Below are 14305 nucleotides of genomic sequence, written 5' to 3'. Positions count from 1 at the left end.
ACTGTGTAACACAACCCTGAATATAAGGGGACTGGCCATTAGCACCCTTGTTGTGCCTTGCTAAAATAAATTCACTTTACCATACATGGGGAGGTGGGTCATGGTTCGACCACTTCTGGGTTCTTCCCCCGTTCTTCCAATTCCTTCTGTGGTTTCGTCTGATTTCACTACGGCTAACAGCTTCCAAACAACTTTAAACCATGGCTTCATATTCTGGCTCGTTAGGGAACGATTTGCTATAGTTTCCCAGTTCGGATGCAACAGGAAACCATGGTTAGCCGGGTCTCCCTGACTTGCTGCTTTGACTCTATTTCCCCCCCCCCCTTTCCGTGCAGCCGCTGGGCATCATGTCCATCCTGGAGGAGGAGTGCATGTTCCCGAAAGCCTCCGACATGACCTTCAAGGCCAAGCTGTACGACAACCACCTGGGCAAGTCGAACAACTTTGGGAAGCCCCGCAACACTAAGGGCAAGCCAGAGGCCCATTTCTCCCTCATCCATTACGCCGGCACCGTCGACTACAACATCCTTGGCTGGCTGCAGAAGAACAAGGACCCCCTCAACGAGACGGTGGTGGGGCTCTACCAGAAGTCGTCCCTCAAGCTCCTTGCGACGCTTTTCTCCAGCTACGCGAGCATGGAGGCTGGTGAGATGGATGGGCGAGGAGGAGAGAGGGAGAAGGAGGAAAGGAGAAAGCCAGGCCCAGCACTCAGAATCCTTGGGCAGTTGCCCTGGCATCAGGGCACTCCGGAGGGTGGGGGGGTGGCTGCCATTTTAATTTCCCAAAACGCTCCAAATTAGGGGGCAGATGAATCTATTAGCTTTGAGTTCTCTCTGTTTCTTCTCATTTTTTCCAGCCTTAAGTTACGTTTCTGCTTCAGTTTGCAATTTATATTTTTTTTTACTTAGAAGAAAAACCTTGTGGAAATTTGGCAGCATTCAGAGCAAATTTCTCCCAGCGAAGCACGTTTTCAGTACAGTGGTACCTCGGGTTAAGAACTTAATTCGTTCCGGAGGTTCGTTCTTAACCCGAAGCACCACTTTAGCTAATGGGGCCTCCCGCTGCCGCCGCGCCGCCACCACACGATTTCTGTCCTCATCCTGAAGTAAAGTTCTTAACCCGAGGTACTATTTCTGGGTTAGCAGAGTCTGTAACCTGAAGCGTCTGTAACCTGAAGCATCTGTAACCTGAAGCGTCTGTAACCCGAGGTCCCACTGTATTCGGTTTTGCCTGACAAAAACATCATCATGATCATTTTAATTTGTATATGCCGCCCATCTGACTGTGGTTCCCCAGCCACTCTGGGCAGCTTCCAAAAAAGTATTTAAACACAAGCAATTTCCACTAAAGCAATGTGTTATTTTCCCCTCCTATGTGCATATCTTTGCACAGTACACGCCTCCCCCCAGTATACACATTTTTGTGTGTGTCATCACACTGGGGAGCTGCATCACAAAATGTGGATAAGTGCAAATTTAAAAGCCGTCTGCATTTCAGTTTGCGTATTGCTTCAGAAAGCACGTTAAAATCTACCCTGAACTGAATTTCTACCAGTCCTAGTTTGGCATGATGTTACATGCCCAGAGTGCCTTCCATCAGCTTCAGCTGGTGACCCAGCTACACCCCTATCAGGACAGGGATAGCCTAACTGCTGTTGTCTATACTCTGGTAACCTCAACGTTAGGTAACTGCAATGCGTTATATGTAGGGCTGCCTCTCAAGACAGTTCGGAAACTTCAGCTGGTGCAGAATTCAGCCGCCAGGTTGCTCACCGGAGAAAAACGGTTTGAGTATATTATACTGATCCTGGTCCAACTGCACTGGCTAAATATTAGTTTCCGGGCCCAATTCAAAGTGCTGGTTTAGACCAATAAAGTCTTAAATGGTTCAGGACCTCAATACCTCATATGGAATGCCTCTTTCCATATGAACCTACCCAGACCCTGAGATCACCTTCTGAGGCCCTTCTTTGTGTGCCTCCTCCTCGAAAGGTCCGGAGGGTGGCAACACAAGAACGGGGCCTTCTCTGCAGTGGCTCCTAATCTGTGGAATGCTCTCCCCAGGGAAGTTCGCCTGGCGCCTTCATTATAAATTGTTAGGCGCCAGGCCAAAACGTTTCTTTGGTTGATTTGATTGACACCCTATGCCTTTTTAAAAGATGTGCTTTTTGTGGGGGGTGTATTGGGTTGTTGGTTTTATTTTGATTATGTATTTTGTGGTTTTATATTTTGGTTTTATTCCGTGAACTGCCCTGAGACCTCCGGGTATAGAGCTGTATATCAGTTCAATAACTAAATAAATAAAATAAAATAAAATACAGTGAAGGAAGCAAGTGGCACTGCAGGAAATGAGAGCAGCACAGTGTAGTGGTTAATTAGAAAGATTTCAATGACAGTCATTGGGAAGGAGACCAGTGTAGGAGAACTAAATTTAAGACTGAAAAAGAAGAAGAGAAACTGAAAGAAACCAAAATTGACCTGATTTGCTCATCCCTTTGATGAGGGAGGCTTGCCTGAGTTTTCAAAACCTTCACTCTCTGCGCTTCTGTCCTCAGGTGGAGATGGAGGGAAGGGAAAAGGATCGAAGAAGAAAGGATCATCTTTCCAGACTGTTTCTGCAGTTCATCGGGTAGGAAACCAAAGGCCGCCCCACGAAAAAGATGGGAGAGGGGTGCTTGTTTGATTTTTTTTTTTAAGTCAAGCAAGGGGGAGCAAAGACATTGCTGGAAACTAAATAAGTATTGACACACATTCCTCCCTCTTTTTTCCTCCTTCTCTCCTTTCATCTTCCCCCTTTCCCTGCCTCTTCTTCCCTCACCTTTTCTGTCTTCCCTCACCTCTTCTCTTCCTTTCTACTTTTCCTTCCCACCCTCTCTCTCCCATTTCTGCCTCTCCCTCTCTCCCTCCTCTGTCCCCCTCTCCTTTCCCCTCCCTCTTTATCTCCTCTCCATCTTCTTCCCTCTCTCCCTCTCCTTCTCTCTTTCTCTGGCAGGAGAACCTCAACAAGCTGATGGCCAACCTGAAAACAACCCACCCTCACTTTGTGAGGTGCCTCATCCCCAATGAACGGAAGGCCCCTGGTAACGGGACAGGGACAGGGACAGGGCTGGTGGACTGGACTGGGAGGTGCTGGTTTGCTGGTTTGGGGAGGTCCTTGGGCAACTAACTCACAGACAGGGATGTGTCTACGGTTTCACGTTCCCCCAGCGGTGATTACCTGAAATGCGTACCAACAAAAGGAACGGTGGTGCAAAAGACAGGGAGGGAATCTGCCTCTATTGGCATATTTAGCACAACTCTAGCGGCAAATGGAACGGGACAGGAGCCACACAGAGCAATAGAAACATCACTTCTTAAGTGTATGGGAGGTTCCTCTCCCAATGCATTGCCCGGGATCTCTAGGTGGCGCTGTAGGTAAAACCTCAGCACCTAGGACTTGCCGATCGCATGGTCGGCGGTTCGAATCCCCGCGGCGGGGTGCGCTCCCGTCGTTCGGTCCCAGCGCCTGCCAACCTAGCAGTTCGAAAACACATCAAAGTGCAAGTAGATAAATAGGGACCGCTTACCAAGCGGGAATGTAAACGCCGTTTCCGTGTGCTGCGCTGGCTCGCCAGAGCAGCTTCGTCACGCTAGCCACGTGACCCGGAAGTGTCTGCGGACAGCGCTGGCTCCCGGCCTCTAGAGTGAGATGAGCGCACAACCCTAGAGTCTGTCAAGACTGGCCCGTACGGGCAGGGGTACCTTTACCTTTAGCGGCAAATGGAACGGGACAGGAGCCACACAGAGCAATAGAAACATCACTTCTTAAGTGTATGGGAGGTTCCTCTCCCAATGCAAATGGATTGGAAGCGACCCCCAAGGGTGTCCAACCCCCACAATGCAGGAATCTTTTGCCCAACGCTGGGCTCGAACCCACGTCCCTGAGGTTAAGAGTCTCATTCTCTACAGACTTCTGGCTCTGCAGTTCTGGAGCAGGAGTGTGGAGTCCTTTTTCTGCCTGGAGACCACATTCCATCCTGGGCAACCTTCTGGGATGGAGTTGTGGGTGGGGGCAAAAGAAAAAGAGGGTAGAGCAATGGGTGCAAATTGGGACGCGGGTGGCGCTGTGGTCTAACCCACAGAGCCTAGGGCTTGCAGATCAGAAGGTCGGTGGTTCGAATCCCCTAAACGGGGTGAGCTCCTGTGGCTCGGTCCCTGCTCCTGCCAACCTAGCAGTTCGAAAGCACGCCAAAGTGCAAGTAGATAAATAAGTACCGCTCCAGCGGGAAGGTAAACGGTGTTTCCGTGCGCTGCTCTGGTTTGCCAGAAGCGGCTGAGTCATGCTGGTCACATGACCCGGAAGCTGCACACCGGCTCCCTCGGTCAATAAAGCGAGATGAGCGCCGCAACCCCAGAGACGGTCACGACTGAACTTAACTGTCAGGGGTCCCTTTACCTTTACCTTACGGCAGGTTAGTTTCAACACACCCACACACCTCTCTCTCCTCCAACCAGGCAAGCAAGAGGCATTAATGACACATGCCATCCAGGCAAAGATACTCAAGGAGGTTGCAAAACGGTGTAGGGTGTGGCCCCTGGACCTGAGACTTCCCACCCTTGTTTTAGAGAGACACTATGGGATGTGTGGCGACATAAACTAAGCTTGGATGGGACCCCAGCCAAATGAAGGGCACAGAGGAGGCCCATTTCTAACGCGGCTGATACCTCCCCTCTCTCTTTCCCTTCGCCAGGAGTGATGGATAATGCTCTGGTCATGCACCAGCTGCGCTGTAACGGAGTCCTGGAGGGGATCCGGATCTGCCGGAAGGGATTCCCCAACCGGATCCTTTACGGGGACTTCAGGCAAAGGTGAATCTGCTTTCGGGGTCACGCTGGGTGGAGGGTGGCCCTTCTCTGCACTGTGCCTGTTGCAACCTGTAATATTTGCTACCTTCCGCGCCATTGAAAAATGCCTTTCATAACAGTACTGTTCTTGGGAGGGCAAATGGCTCTCTTTGGAGGTCATGAAACGGCCTGGTCATTGATGGCGGACAACGGACAGCAACGTGCAATTAATTAGCCAGTAAAAATATCTGGAGCACGGGTTGCCTTTACACACCAGCATGGTAGCTCTGCTCAGTCCGATGGTTCTTTAGAAGGTTTTGGAGGAGATGGAATTGCAATCTAGAACTCTGGCATTCTCTTACGACTAGAACTGCCTCCTCAGCAGGGCCGGATTTAGGTTTGATGAGGCCCTCAGCTACTGAAGGTAATGGGGCCCTTTATATGTTCAGCTGTCCTTTGTCAACAACAAATTGTCGCTGTTTTTTGTTTGTGTTGAATATATGAAATCAATCAGTAGGCGTAAGACTCCTACCCTTAGTCTATGCTGCCTGATCATCAGTCTACAAGCACTCTTTAATGTTAGATAACAGGTACAACAGCTTGACCTACATTCAACTGTGCTGCACTCCAGTCTGCAGCTGCATGCTACATGTTGCCCTGCAACCAGTCCATGCAGCATGTAGGCACCCTATATATAGAAATGAACAAACCAGTGATATTTTAGGGAGCAGGCTAGTAGGCTCCTGTGTGAGTGCCTGGAGGCGGTTGGAGGATGGATGGCGGCTAACGGATTGAAGTTGAATCCTGACAAGACAGAAGTACTGTTTTTGGGGGACAGGGGGCGGGCTGGTGTGGAGGACTCCCTGGTCCTGAATAGGGTAACTGTGCCCCTGAAGGACCAGGTGCGCAGCCTGGGAGTCATTTTGGACACACAGCTGTCCATGGAGGCGCAGGTCAATTCTGTATCCAGGGCAGCTGCTTACCAACTCCACCTGGTACGCAGGCTGAGACCCTACCTGTCCGCGGACTGTCTCGCCAGAGTGGTGCATGCTCTAGTTATCTCCCGCTTGGACTACTGCAATGCGCTCTATGTGGGGCTACCTTTGAAGGTGACTCGGAAACTACAGCTAATCCAGAATGCGGCAGCTAGACTGGTGACTGGGGGCGGCCACCGAGACCACATAACACTGGTCTTGAAATATCTGCATTGGCTCCCAGTACGTTTCCGAGCACAATTCAAAGTGCTGGTGTTGACCTTTAAAGCCCTAAACGGCCTCGGCCCAGTATACCTGAAGGAGCATCTCCACCCCCATCGTTCTGCCGGACGCTGAGGTCCAGTGCCAAGGGCCTTCTGGCGGTTCCCTCATTGCGAGAAGCAAAGCTACAGGGAACCAGGCAGAGGGCCTTCTCGGTAGTGGTGCCCGCCCTGTGGAATGCCCTCCCATCAGATGTCAAAGCGATAAATAACTACCTGACATTCAGAAGACATCTTAAGGCAGCCCTGTTCAGGGAAGTTTTTAATCTGTGATATTTTAGTGTATTTTTGGTTTCTATGAAAGCCGCCCAGAGTGGCTGGGGAAACCCAGCCAGATGGGTGGGGTACAAATAATAAATTATTATTATTATTATTATTATTATTATTATTGGCGGGGCCCATGACTTACATCATAGGAGCCTACACAACACAAAACACTGTTGCTGTATGTAGGTTTTTCCCCCTTTAATTTTTTTTGGGGGCCCCCAAGAGAGTGGGGCCCTAAGCTATAGCTTGTTTAGCTTATACGTAAATCCAGCACTGCTCCCAGGCACTTGCTTCTGCGCCCCTAGCCATATAGCCAAATACTATAAGTAATATTTACGAAAAATAGTACATTACAACATGTTCTAATGGAACTGCTTTATTTTGTGTTTTCATTATGGGTGCTTATTTATTATTTGTGCCATTGGCCTTTATACTTGTAAACTGCTGGACTTCCGGGTTGGCGCCATCGCCGAATGGCGGACTCCCTCCGAGCTCCGGAGGGAGTCTGCTCGGCAGGGGCTGGGTCCTACCGCACCGGCGATGCGGGGACCCTTAAAAACCACGGCCACGAGGGTCGTGGACATGGAGACTCGGCTGGCACCGCTAGCGCCCTCCCGACTCGTGAAGGAGCCTTTTTAAAGGCTAAGGATCGGGTGCCGGGGAGAAGCGTGGTGCTTTGAGTCCTCTGCTATCCCTGCCGAGCGCAGCCGCATGCCATCCGGCGGAGAGCGCTGACTTCTTCTATTGAAAATTCGGACTTTTAGACAACAACCCGTGAGTAATTTGGAAACTGGGTTTAAAAGGAGGAAAAAAAGAATTTCTTTTTGAATTGGATACGAGCGGGGGGGGATCCAAAAAGGAAGTCAGTCCCCCCCCCTATTGTAAACCTTTCAAGACAAGGACGGGGCAACCAAGGTCCAAAAAGATTTGTATTGCTGATAAAAACTAAGAATTTCACGATGGGGAATTATAAGAACTGTGCTGGAGGATGAACTGAGGGAGAAGAAACGTAACCCCCCCCCCCTGGGAACCGGGGTGATTGAAGAGAGAGCCTGGTGAAAAGAGTCGGAGATTTTGACAGCTGTCAAAGTAGCTGTCAAAGTCGGAAAGCAGAGAGGATTTTATTATGAGAACTTTGCTGGCTAAATTTGTTACAATTTGCTACAATTTGTTAAAACTTGGATACAAAATGGCGAAAATATGGATAACAATCGGACTTTTGGACTAGAGAAGACAAAGTTATAACAATCCCCCTAGAGGAGTTTCGGGACATTACAAAGATGGTCGTAAGTGAAAAAAAACACCATTGGAATTTTACAGGACTGGTTATCTTCTGGGAAAGCTGCGAAACGGAAACAATATTTTGTCTACAGGGTGTTCAGCTAAAGGAGACAATAGAATTTTCTATTGAAGAAAGGAAGGGACTGAACGCAAGTTTTTGTTCCTGAATAATAATAATCCCTGCAGACTTACTAAGCTTCTGAATTAGAACGTTTCAGCAGCAGAACAAGAGGAAACTGGACTACAATTTGGAAAGAACAATGGGGGGAGTTTTATTATAGATCTGAAGTTAAGGGTTCTAAAAATGTTTATGAAAGGGAAAAAAAAAAAAAAGAAAAGAAAAAACCAGCAAGGAGTTGGGGGAAATAGGTGATTTATGGATTGTAAGAATCCCAGGCGGATAACATGGCTTGGTGGTCAGGGGGAAATTAAACCGGGGACAGGGGGGGAGAACTATAATCCAAAGGCTTGTTAACTTCTTTTTTTTGAACTAGCTTTGTCTTATCTATTATACTCCTTATTTCTTATTTCTGATACTTTTATTATGTGGGGAGTTTTTATTATTAAAAAAAGGGAAATTGTGGAATGAAAATGGGGTGGGCCTTGGGAAAGAAATTTTTTGGTGTTTTATTAAGGGTATTGATGTGGAGTGCAGAAATTTTAAATTCGAATAATGGTTTAACAAATTAAGTTTTTAATTAGAACTGAGAGCTTGTGGAGCCAACAATATGAAAAAGGAATATGGTAGGGGTGGGGGAAGGGGGGAGTCCCAGAAAGCGGATATATGAAAATAAGGCTATGAACGTATGTAAATTCTTGCTTTCTGTATTTTCTTTTTTTTTTTTTTTTTTTTTTTGAAAATTTTAATAAATATTATTTTAAAAAAAAAAATATACTTGTAAACTGCTTAGAAGGCTATTTTGGCACTAAGTGATATATAAATTGATTAACAACAACAAAGGTTCAAAGAAACAACAACATTAATCATTCACTGACCCAAATTGAAAATAGGCCTAAAACAGGTCAATTAAGAAATATGCCGTCCTGGTTTTACGCCCCTCTACTTTCTTCCCATCAGAAGCATCTTACAGCTTTGGCAGGGGAATCTAACAGAATATTTCCCTCCCCACCAGGTACCGTATCCTGAACCCAGCTGCCATCCCTGAGGGCCAGTTCATCGACAGCCGGAAGGGAGCAGAGAAGCTCTTGGGCTCCTTAGATATCGACCACAACCAGTACAAGTTTGGCCACACTAAGGTGAGCCTTTGCAGCCACTTCCAGACAGCCTGTTTATTCAGCATCCATCCTGATTAACTTTCACATAACTTATGTGGTCATTAGACAATATCCAGTATTTATTGAGCATTTGTTCTGATTTGATTTCGTAGAGCGGTTATATCACAGTAATTTGCTTGTGGGGTGTCTCTGCATTCCCTTTAATATTTTGTTCACCCACCCTTTTTGGTGTGTTTCCCAGTCAGTTTCTAAACTGCAAGAAGTTCATATGGATTTGTTGCTCTAAGCAAGCAATCTGCAATAAAACTTGGTACCGCTGGGGTGATTGACACCCGTCAGTCGGATAGGGAAGTGTTGTCAGCACTGAGACTCAGATGTATAGAGCTGGACTCAAAATGCTTGTTTACATAGCTGTTGTACTACCAACCTTCCTGTATGCTTGTGAAACATGGACCACTTATAAACGCCATCTCCAACTCCTTGAAAGATTCCATCAACGGTGTCTCTTAAAAATTTTACACATCACTTGGGAAGACAGGCGAACTAATGCCAGTGTACTGGAAGAAGCAAAGATCACCAGTGTTGAAGCAATGATTCTTCAACATCAACTTCGCTGGACTGGTCATGTTGTGCGGATACCTGATTATTGTCTTTCAAAGCAACTACTCTATTCCAAACTTCAAAATGGAAAGTGTAATGCTGGCAGTCAGCAAAAGAGGTTTAAAGACTCTCTCAAGGCAAATCTAAAAAAATGTAGTATGTTGTTGTTGTTTTTAGTCGTTTAGTCGTGTCCGACTCTTTGTGACCCCATGGACCAGAGCACGCCAGGCACTCCTGCCTTCCACTGCCTCCCGCAGTTTGGTCAAACTGTAGTATAAAATGTAGTATAAACACTGACAACTGGGAAACACTGGCCTGCAAGCGCTCCAATTGGAGAACAGCCTTTACCAAAGGTGTCCTGGCCTTTGAAGACACTCGAACTCAGGACGCAAGGGAGAAACGTGCTAAGAGGAAGGCACAATTGGCAAATCCACACCGTGATCAAATCCTGCCCGGAAACCAATGTCCCCATTGTGGAAGGACGTGTGGATCCAGAATTGGCCTCCACAGTCACTTACAGACTCATTGTTAAGACTGTGTTTATGGAAGACAATCTTACTCGGCTACGAGTGATAGAAAAAGAAGAAGAAGAAGAAGAGGAAGAAGAAGAAGGACTGGTACTCATCTGGGCAATATTGTATGATAGATAGATGATAGATATAGATAGATAGATAGATAGATAGATAGATAGATAGATAGATAGATAGATGATAGATAGATAGATATAGATAGATAGATGATAGATAGATAGATAGATAGATAGATAGATAGATAGATAGATAGATGATAGATAGATGATAGATAGATAGATATAGATGATAGATGATAGATGATAGATGATACATAGATTGATTGATTGATTGATTGATAGATAGATGATAGATAGATAGAGGCTTAGCCAGAGGTGCTCATGCCGACCCCCCCACCTTTCCCTCTCCTTCCAGGTGTTTTTCAAGGCTGGACTGCTGGGCCAGTTGGAGGAAATGCGAGACGAACGCCTTTCCCGCATCATCACTCGCATCCAGGCGCAGGCCAGGGGTCAGCTTATGCGCATCGAGTTTAAGAAGATTATGGAACGTCGGTGAGCGCCGTGATTATCCCTTCTTAACTTGCAGGTTGGGCGGGAGTAAGAATCGATTTCCACGGTATCTGGAAGAGGGAGATTCACAATAACAAGATTTCCACAGGATCACCTGTTATTCCATTTCAACAAACGTGCTGCAGGCACTTTCCGAATGCATTTTCAGAGCATTTGGTTCGCAGGGAATCTTAGTTAGTTTTGACTATTTAATGAGCATTTGTCCCGATTTGTTTACGGGTGCGTAGATGGCGTTGCATCAAAGCAAGCGCATTACCCCATCATTTTGCTTATCGCAGAAAAAAGAAGTCTGGTCTTTAGGGGCAGGCAGGCTTGTTTCCTCAAACGACTGTAATTGTGCAGCCAAAATTTTGCAGCATGGGACAGAACCCCATCTGAAAATAGGGACAGCCTGGAAGCACCTTTTGCGGTCACAAGAAGACCCGCTCTTGATGGTTGTCAGAAATGCTGGTGGGCAGTTGCTTTGCTAGGCAACGTGACTGTTTAAAAGATATTTGGCTAGTACAATGGTACCTCAGGTTACATATGCTTCAGGTTACAGACGCTTCAGGTTACAGACTCCGCTAACCCAGAAATATTACCTCGGGTTAAGAACTTTGCTTCAGGATGAGAACAGAAATCGTGCTCCAGCGGTGCGGCAGCAGCAGGAGGCCCCATTAGCTAAAGTGGTGCTTCAGGTTAAGAACAGTTTCAGGTTAAGAACTGACCTCCAGAACGAATTAAGTACTTAACCCGAGGTACCACTGTACATATACAGTACTTATTTATTTGCACTTATAGTCTGTCCTTCGGCAAATGGTTCCCAGGGCGAGTTACAAGCACACGCAATTAAAATAAGCAAGAACGTGCAGTTAGAATCATTTTAAAAATCATTTTATATTGCGTTTTATACCATAAACTGCCCTGTGATCCTCGGATGAAGGGCAGTACAGAAACTTAATAAAATTAATAAATGAAGTGAAAAAGGGGGCCCATGGGAAGGAAAAAAAAACCTGTGGAACTCTACAACAATGACCACCAAGACCTCACGAATTGCAGTTTCTTTTTTTCTCCTTGCCTGGAACCTTGTTTTCAAAACCAAAAAGCAATCCGTATCAGAATAAATAAATAAAAGCAGTGGTGCAGAATACAATGCACAGCAATGGAAGAGGAGGCAAGGCAGCCAATTGGTCAAAGCCTGGAGGGTAAAGAGTTGAAATTTTGACCAATCACTGAAAACCACAGGGACATAGAGGGCTGCCTTACCCCCAAGTCGGAATATTGAGTCCCTTAGCTCAGGCCTGCCCACTGTGACAGTCATAGTTCCTCCAGGGTTTCTGGCAGGAAGGTGGGGGAGACGCTTTCCCCTGCTAAGGGGCTAAATCCCCCGTTTCCTTACCCTCCTTTCCCCAGGGATGCGTTGCTGGTGATTCAGTGGAACATCCGGGCGTTCATGGGGGTGAAAAACTGGCCTTGGATGAAGCTGTTCTTCAAAATCAAGCCTCTGCTCAAGAGCGCAGAGACCGAGAAGGAGATGCAGGTAACGCTTCTCGGATTACGACTGAAATTTATCCAGAACTGCTAAGGGTTAAAAATAAATAAATTAAGGGCTGCCACACTTGAGTCCATCCAAAAACATCTGGAAGGCCGTCGAGTGCTCCAAGCTATCCCTGATTTGCTCACAGGGGTTCATTGCAGGCAGTTTATACACTCCACAAATATATAAACACCTTGCGCAACAGTGTAATTCATGCAGAATTGGCCCTGTTACATGTTTGACACGATGCTCATTCCACATTTGTAAGAAATTAAGTCTTTCAATGTGGCAGCTCCCACACTTTCCTGCCTATTGACACCAGGCCTTTGCTTTTTACTCCTTCCGGTGCCTCCTGGAAATATTTTTTGTTTAGGCAAGCCTATCCAGATGTGTAGGGTGTTGACGCTTTAATCGTAAGTTTTAGCTGATCAGTTTTAATAACTTTTTTTGGAAGGTTTTCAAATTATTTAAAAACTGTTTGCTGATAATTTCATTTTTTAAATTCTGTTTGTAACATGCTTTGAGGTCACTGGGGTTTTATTTTACAATCAAGTGGAATATAATTTTTTATGAAATAAATACACAAACAGTGAAGGCCAGGCTGAACCCTTTGCATCCTAGTCTTCTACAAACGAGGGCCGTTATTTTCCGGTTGCAAAACCGTTCAAGCACCCAACCCCACACCTTCAATCTGAAGTTGGAAAAGGTCCCGAAGCAGCCTTGCTCTACCAGCTTTGAAACATCCCTTCCCAATATATAAACCTGCCATTCGCATTTCCTTTTAAGCAGCTACCGCTGGCTGGCTGGTTGAGTCCATCAGTCTTGTTTTCTTCTCCACAGACAATGAAGGAAGAATTTGGGCGGCTGAAGGAAGCCCTGGAGAAATCGGAGACTCGGAGGAAGGAGCTGGAGGAAAAGATGGTCTCCCTGTTGCAGGAGAAGAATGATCTCCAACTGCAAGTTCAAGCAGTGAGTGACTTTATAAAGCCACCGGGACAAACCGCAAGGTCCTGGAGAGAGAGAGAGAGTCCTTGGTTGCTTCCATGTGACCTGCTCATTGAGCATATTTCCAGATTTGTTTGCATGAGATTTGTGGGGAGGTTAGACGACGTTGGTGATCTGTTGTGCGTTGATTCTGGTTTGCTTGCAGAGAGAGTCGGTGCTGCTGCATTGAGTAAGCATCAGCTCACATTTTGAAATTTGTTTCCTCATCTCTCTCTTTATCGCTCTTGTTACGCGACGAATCAACTTTAATGGCGAAACCTGAATTGACCGGTATATGACTGAATCACACCCAAAGTTGGCAAGAAGCTGTGATCTAGCCCCACTGATGGGCCCTGCAGATTTCTTACCACTGCCCTGGCTGCCAGCAGCTCTGCAGGATTCAGATGGGGGTCCTTCCCTGTCGTACCTGGAGATGCCAGGGTCTGAATCTGGGATCTTCTGAATGCAAACCATCAGCTCTGCCACCGAGCTACTGACACCAAAAGATCCCATTTGGCAGCAATACTTGACTCTGTAATTAACAACCTCTATTTTTACCTTCCTGGTAGATGGTAAAAAGGTAAAAGGCAAATGACCCCTGGACGGTTAAGTCCAGTCAAAGGCGACTATAGGGTTGCGGCACTCATCTCTCTTCAGGCCAAGGGAGCCAGCGTTTGTCCACAGACAGCTTTCCGGGTTGTGTGGCCAGCAGGACTAAACCGCTTCTGGCGCAACGGGACACCGTGACGGAAACCAGAGTGCACGGAAATGTTGTTTACCTTCCCGCCACAGCAGTAACTATTTATCTACTTGCACTGGCGTGCTTTCGAACTGCTAGATTGGCAGGAGCTGCGAATGGGAGCTCAGCCCGTTGTGGGGATTCGAACCGCCGACCCTCTAATCGGCAAGCGCAAGAGCAGGGGTCAGCAAACTTTTTCAGCAGGGGGCTGGTCCACTGTCCCTCAGACCTTGTGGGGGGCCAGACTATATTTTGGAAAAAAATATGAACGAATTCCTATGCCCCACAAATAACCCAGAGATGCATTTTAAATAAAAGCACACACTCTACTCCTGTAAAAACACACTGATTCTTGGACCGTCTGCGGGCCAGATTTAGAAGGCGATTGTGCCATATCCAGCCCCTGGGCCTTAGTTTGCCTACCCATGCCCAAGCGGCTCAGTGGTTTAGACCACAGTGCCACCTGGGGGGTGGACAGTGTGGACGACATGCATCCTTCCCACCT

At 46.8% G+C, this 14305-nt stretch overlaps 1 protein-coding gene across 2 annotated transcripts in view; it reads left to right on the top strand.

The window, feature by feature from the left end:
* LOC308462190 (myosin-6) overlaps window positions 1–14305 on the top strand; it is a 60310-nt gene that overhangs the window by 18581 nt on the left and 27424 nt on the right. For both annotated transcript variants that reach the window (XM_080979586.1, XM_080979587.1), the window contains 5 exons: window positions 336–645; window positions 2555–2628; window positions 2992–3079; window positions 4730–4847; window positions 8760–8883. In XM_080979586.1, coding sequence (XP_080835712.1) covers window positions 336–645; window positions 2555–2628; window positions 2992–3079; window positions 4730–4847; window positions 8760–8883 — 714 coding nt within the window. The remainder of the gene's footprint in view (window positions 1–335; window positions 646–2554; window positions 2629–2991; window positions 3080–4729; window positions 4848–8759; window positions 8884–14305) is intronic.

Source organism: Podarcis pityusensis (assembly GCF_964106645.2).
Source record: "Podarcis pityusensis genome assembly, chromosome: 13".
Lineage (NCBI taxonomy): Eukaryota > Metazoa > Chordata > Lepidosauria > Squamata > Lacertidae > Podarcis > Podarcis pityusensis.
This window is presented reverse-complemented; position numbering and strand designations above follow the sequence as displayed.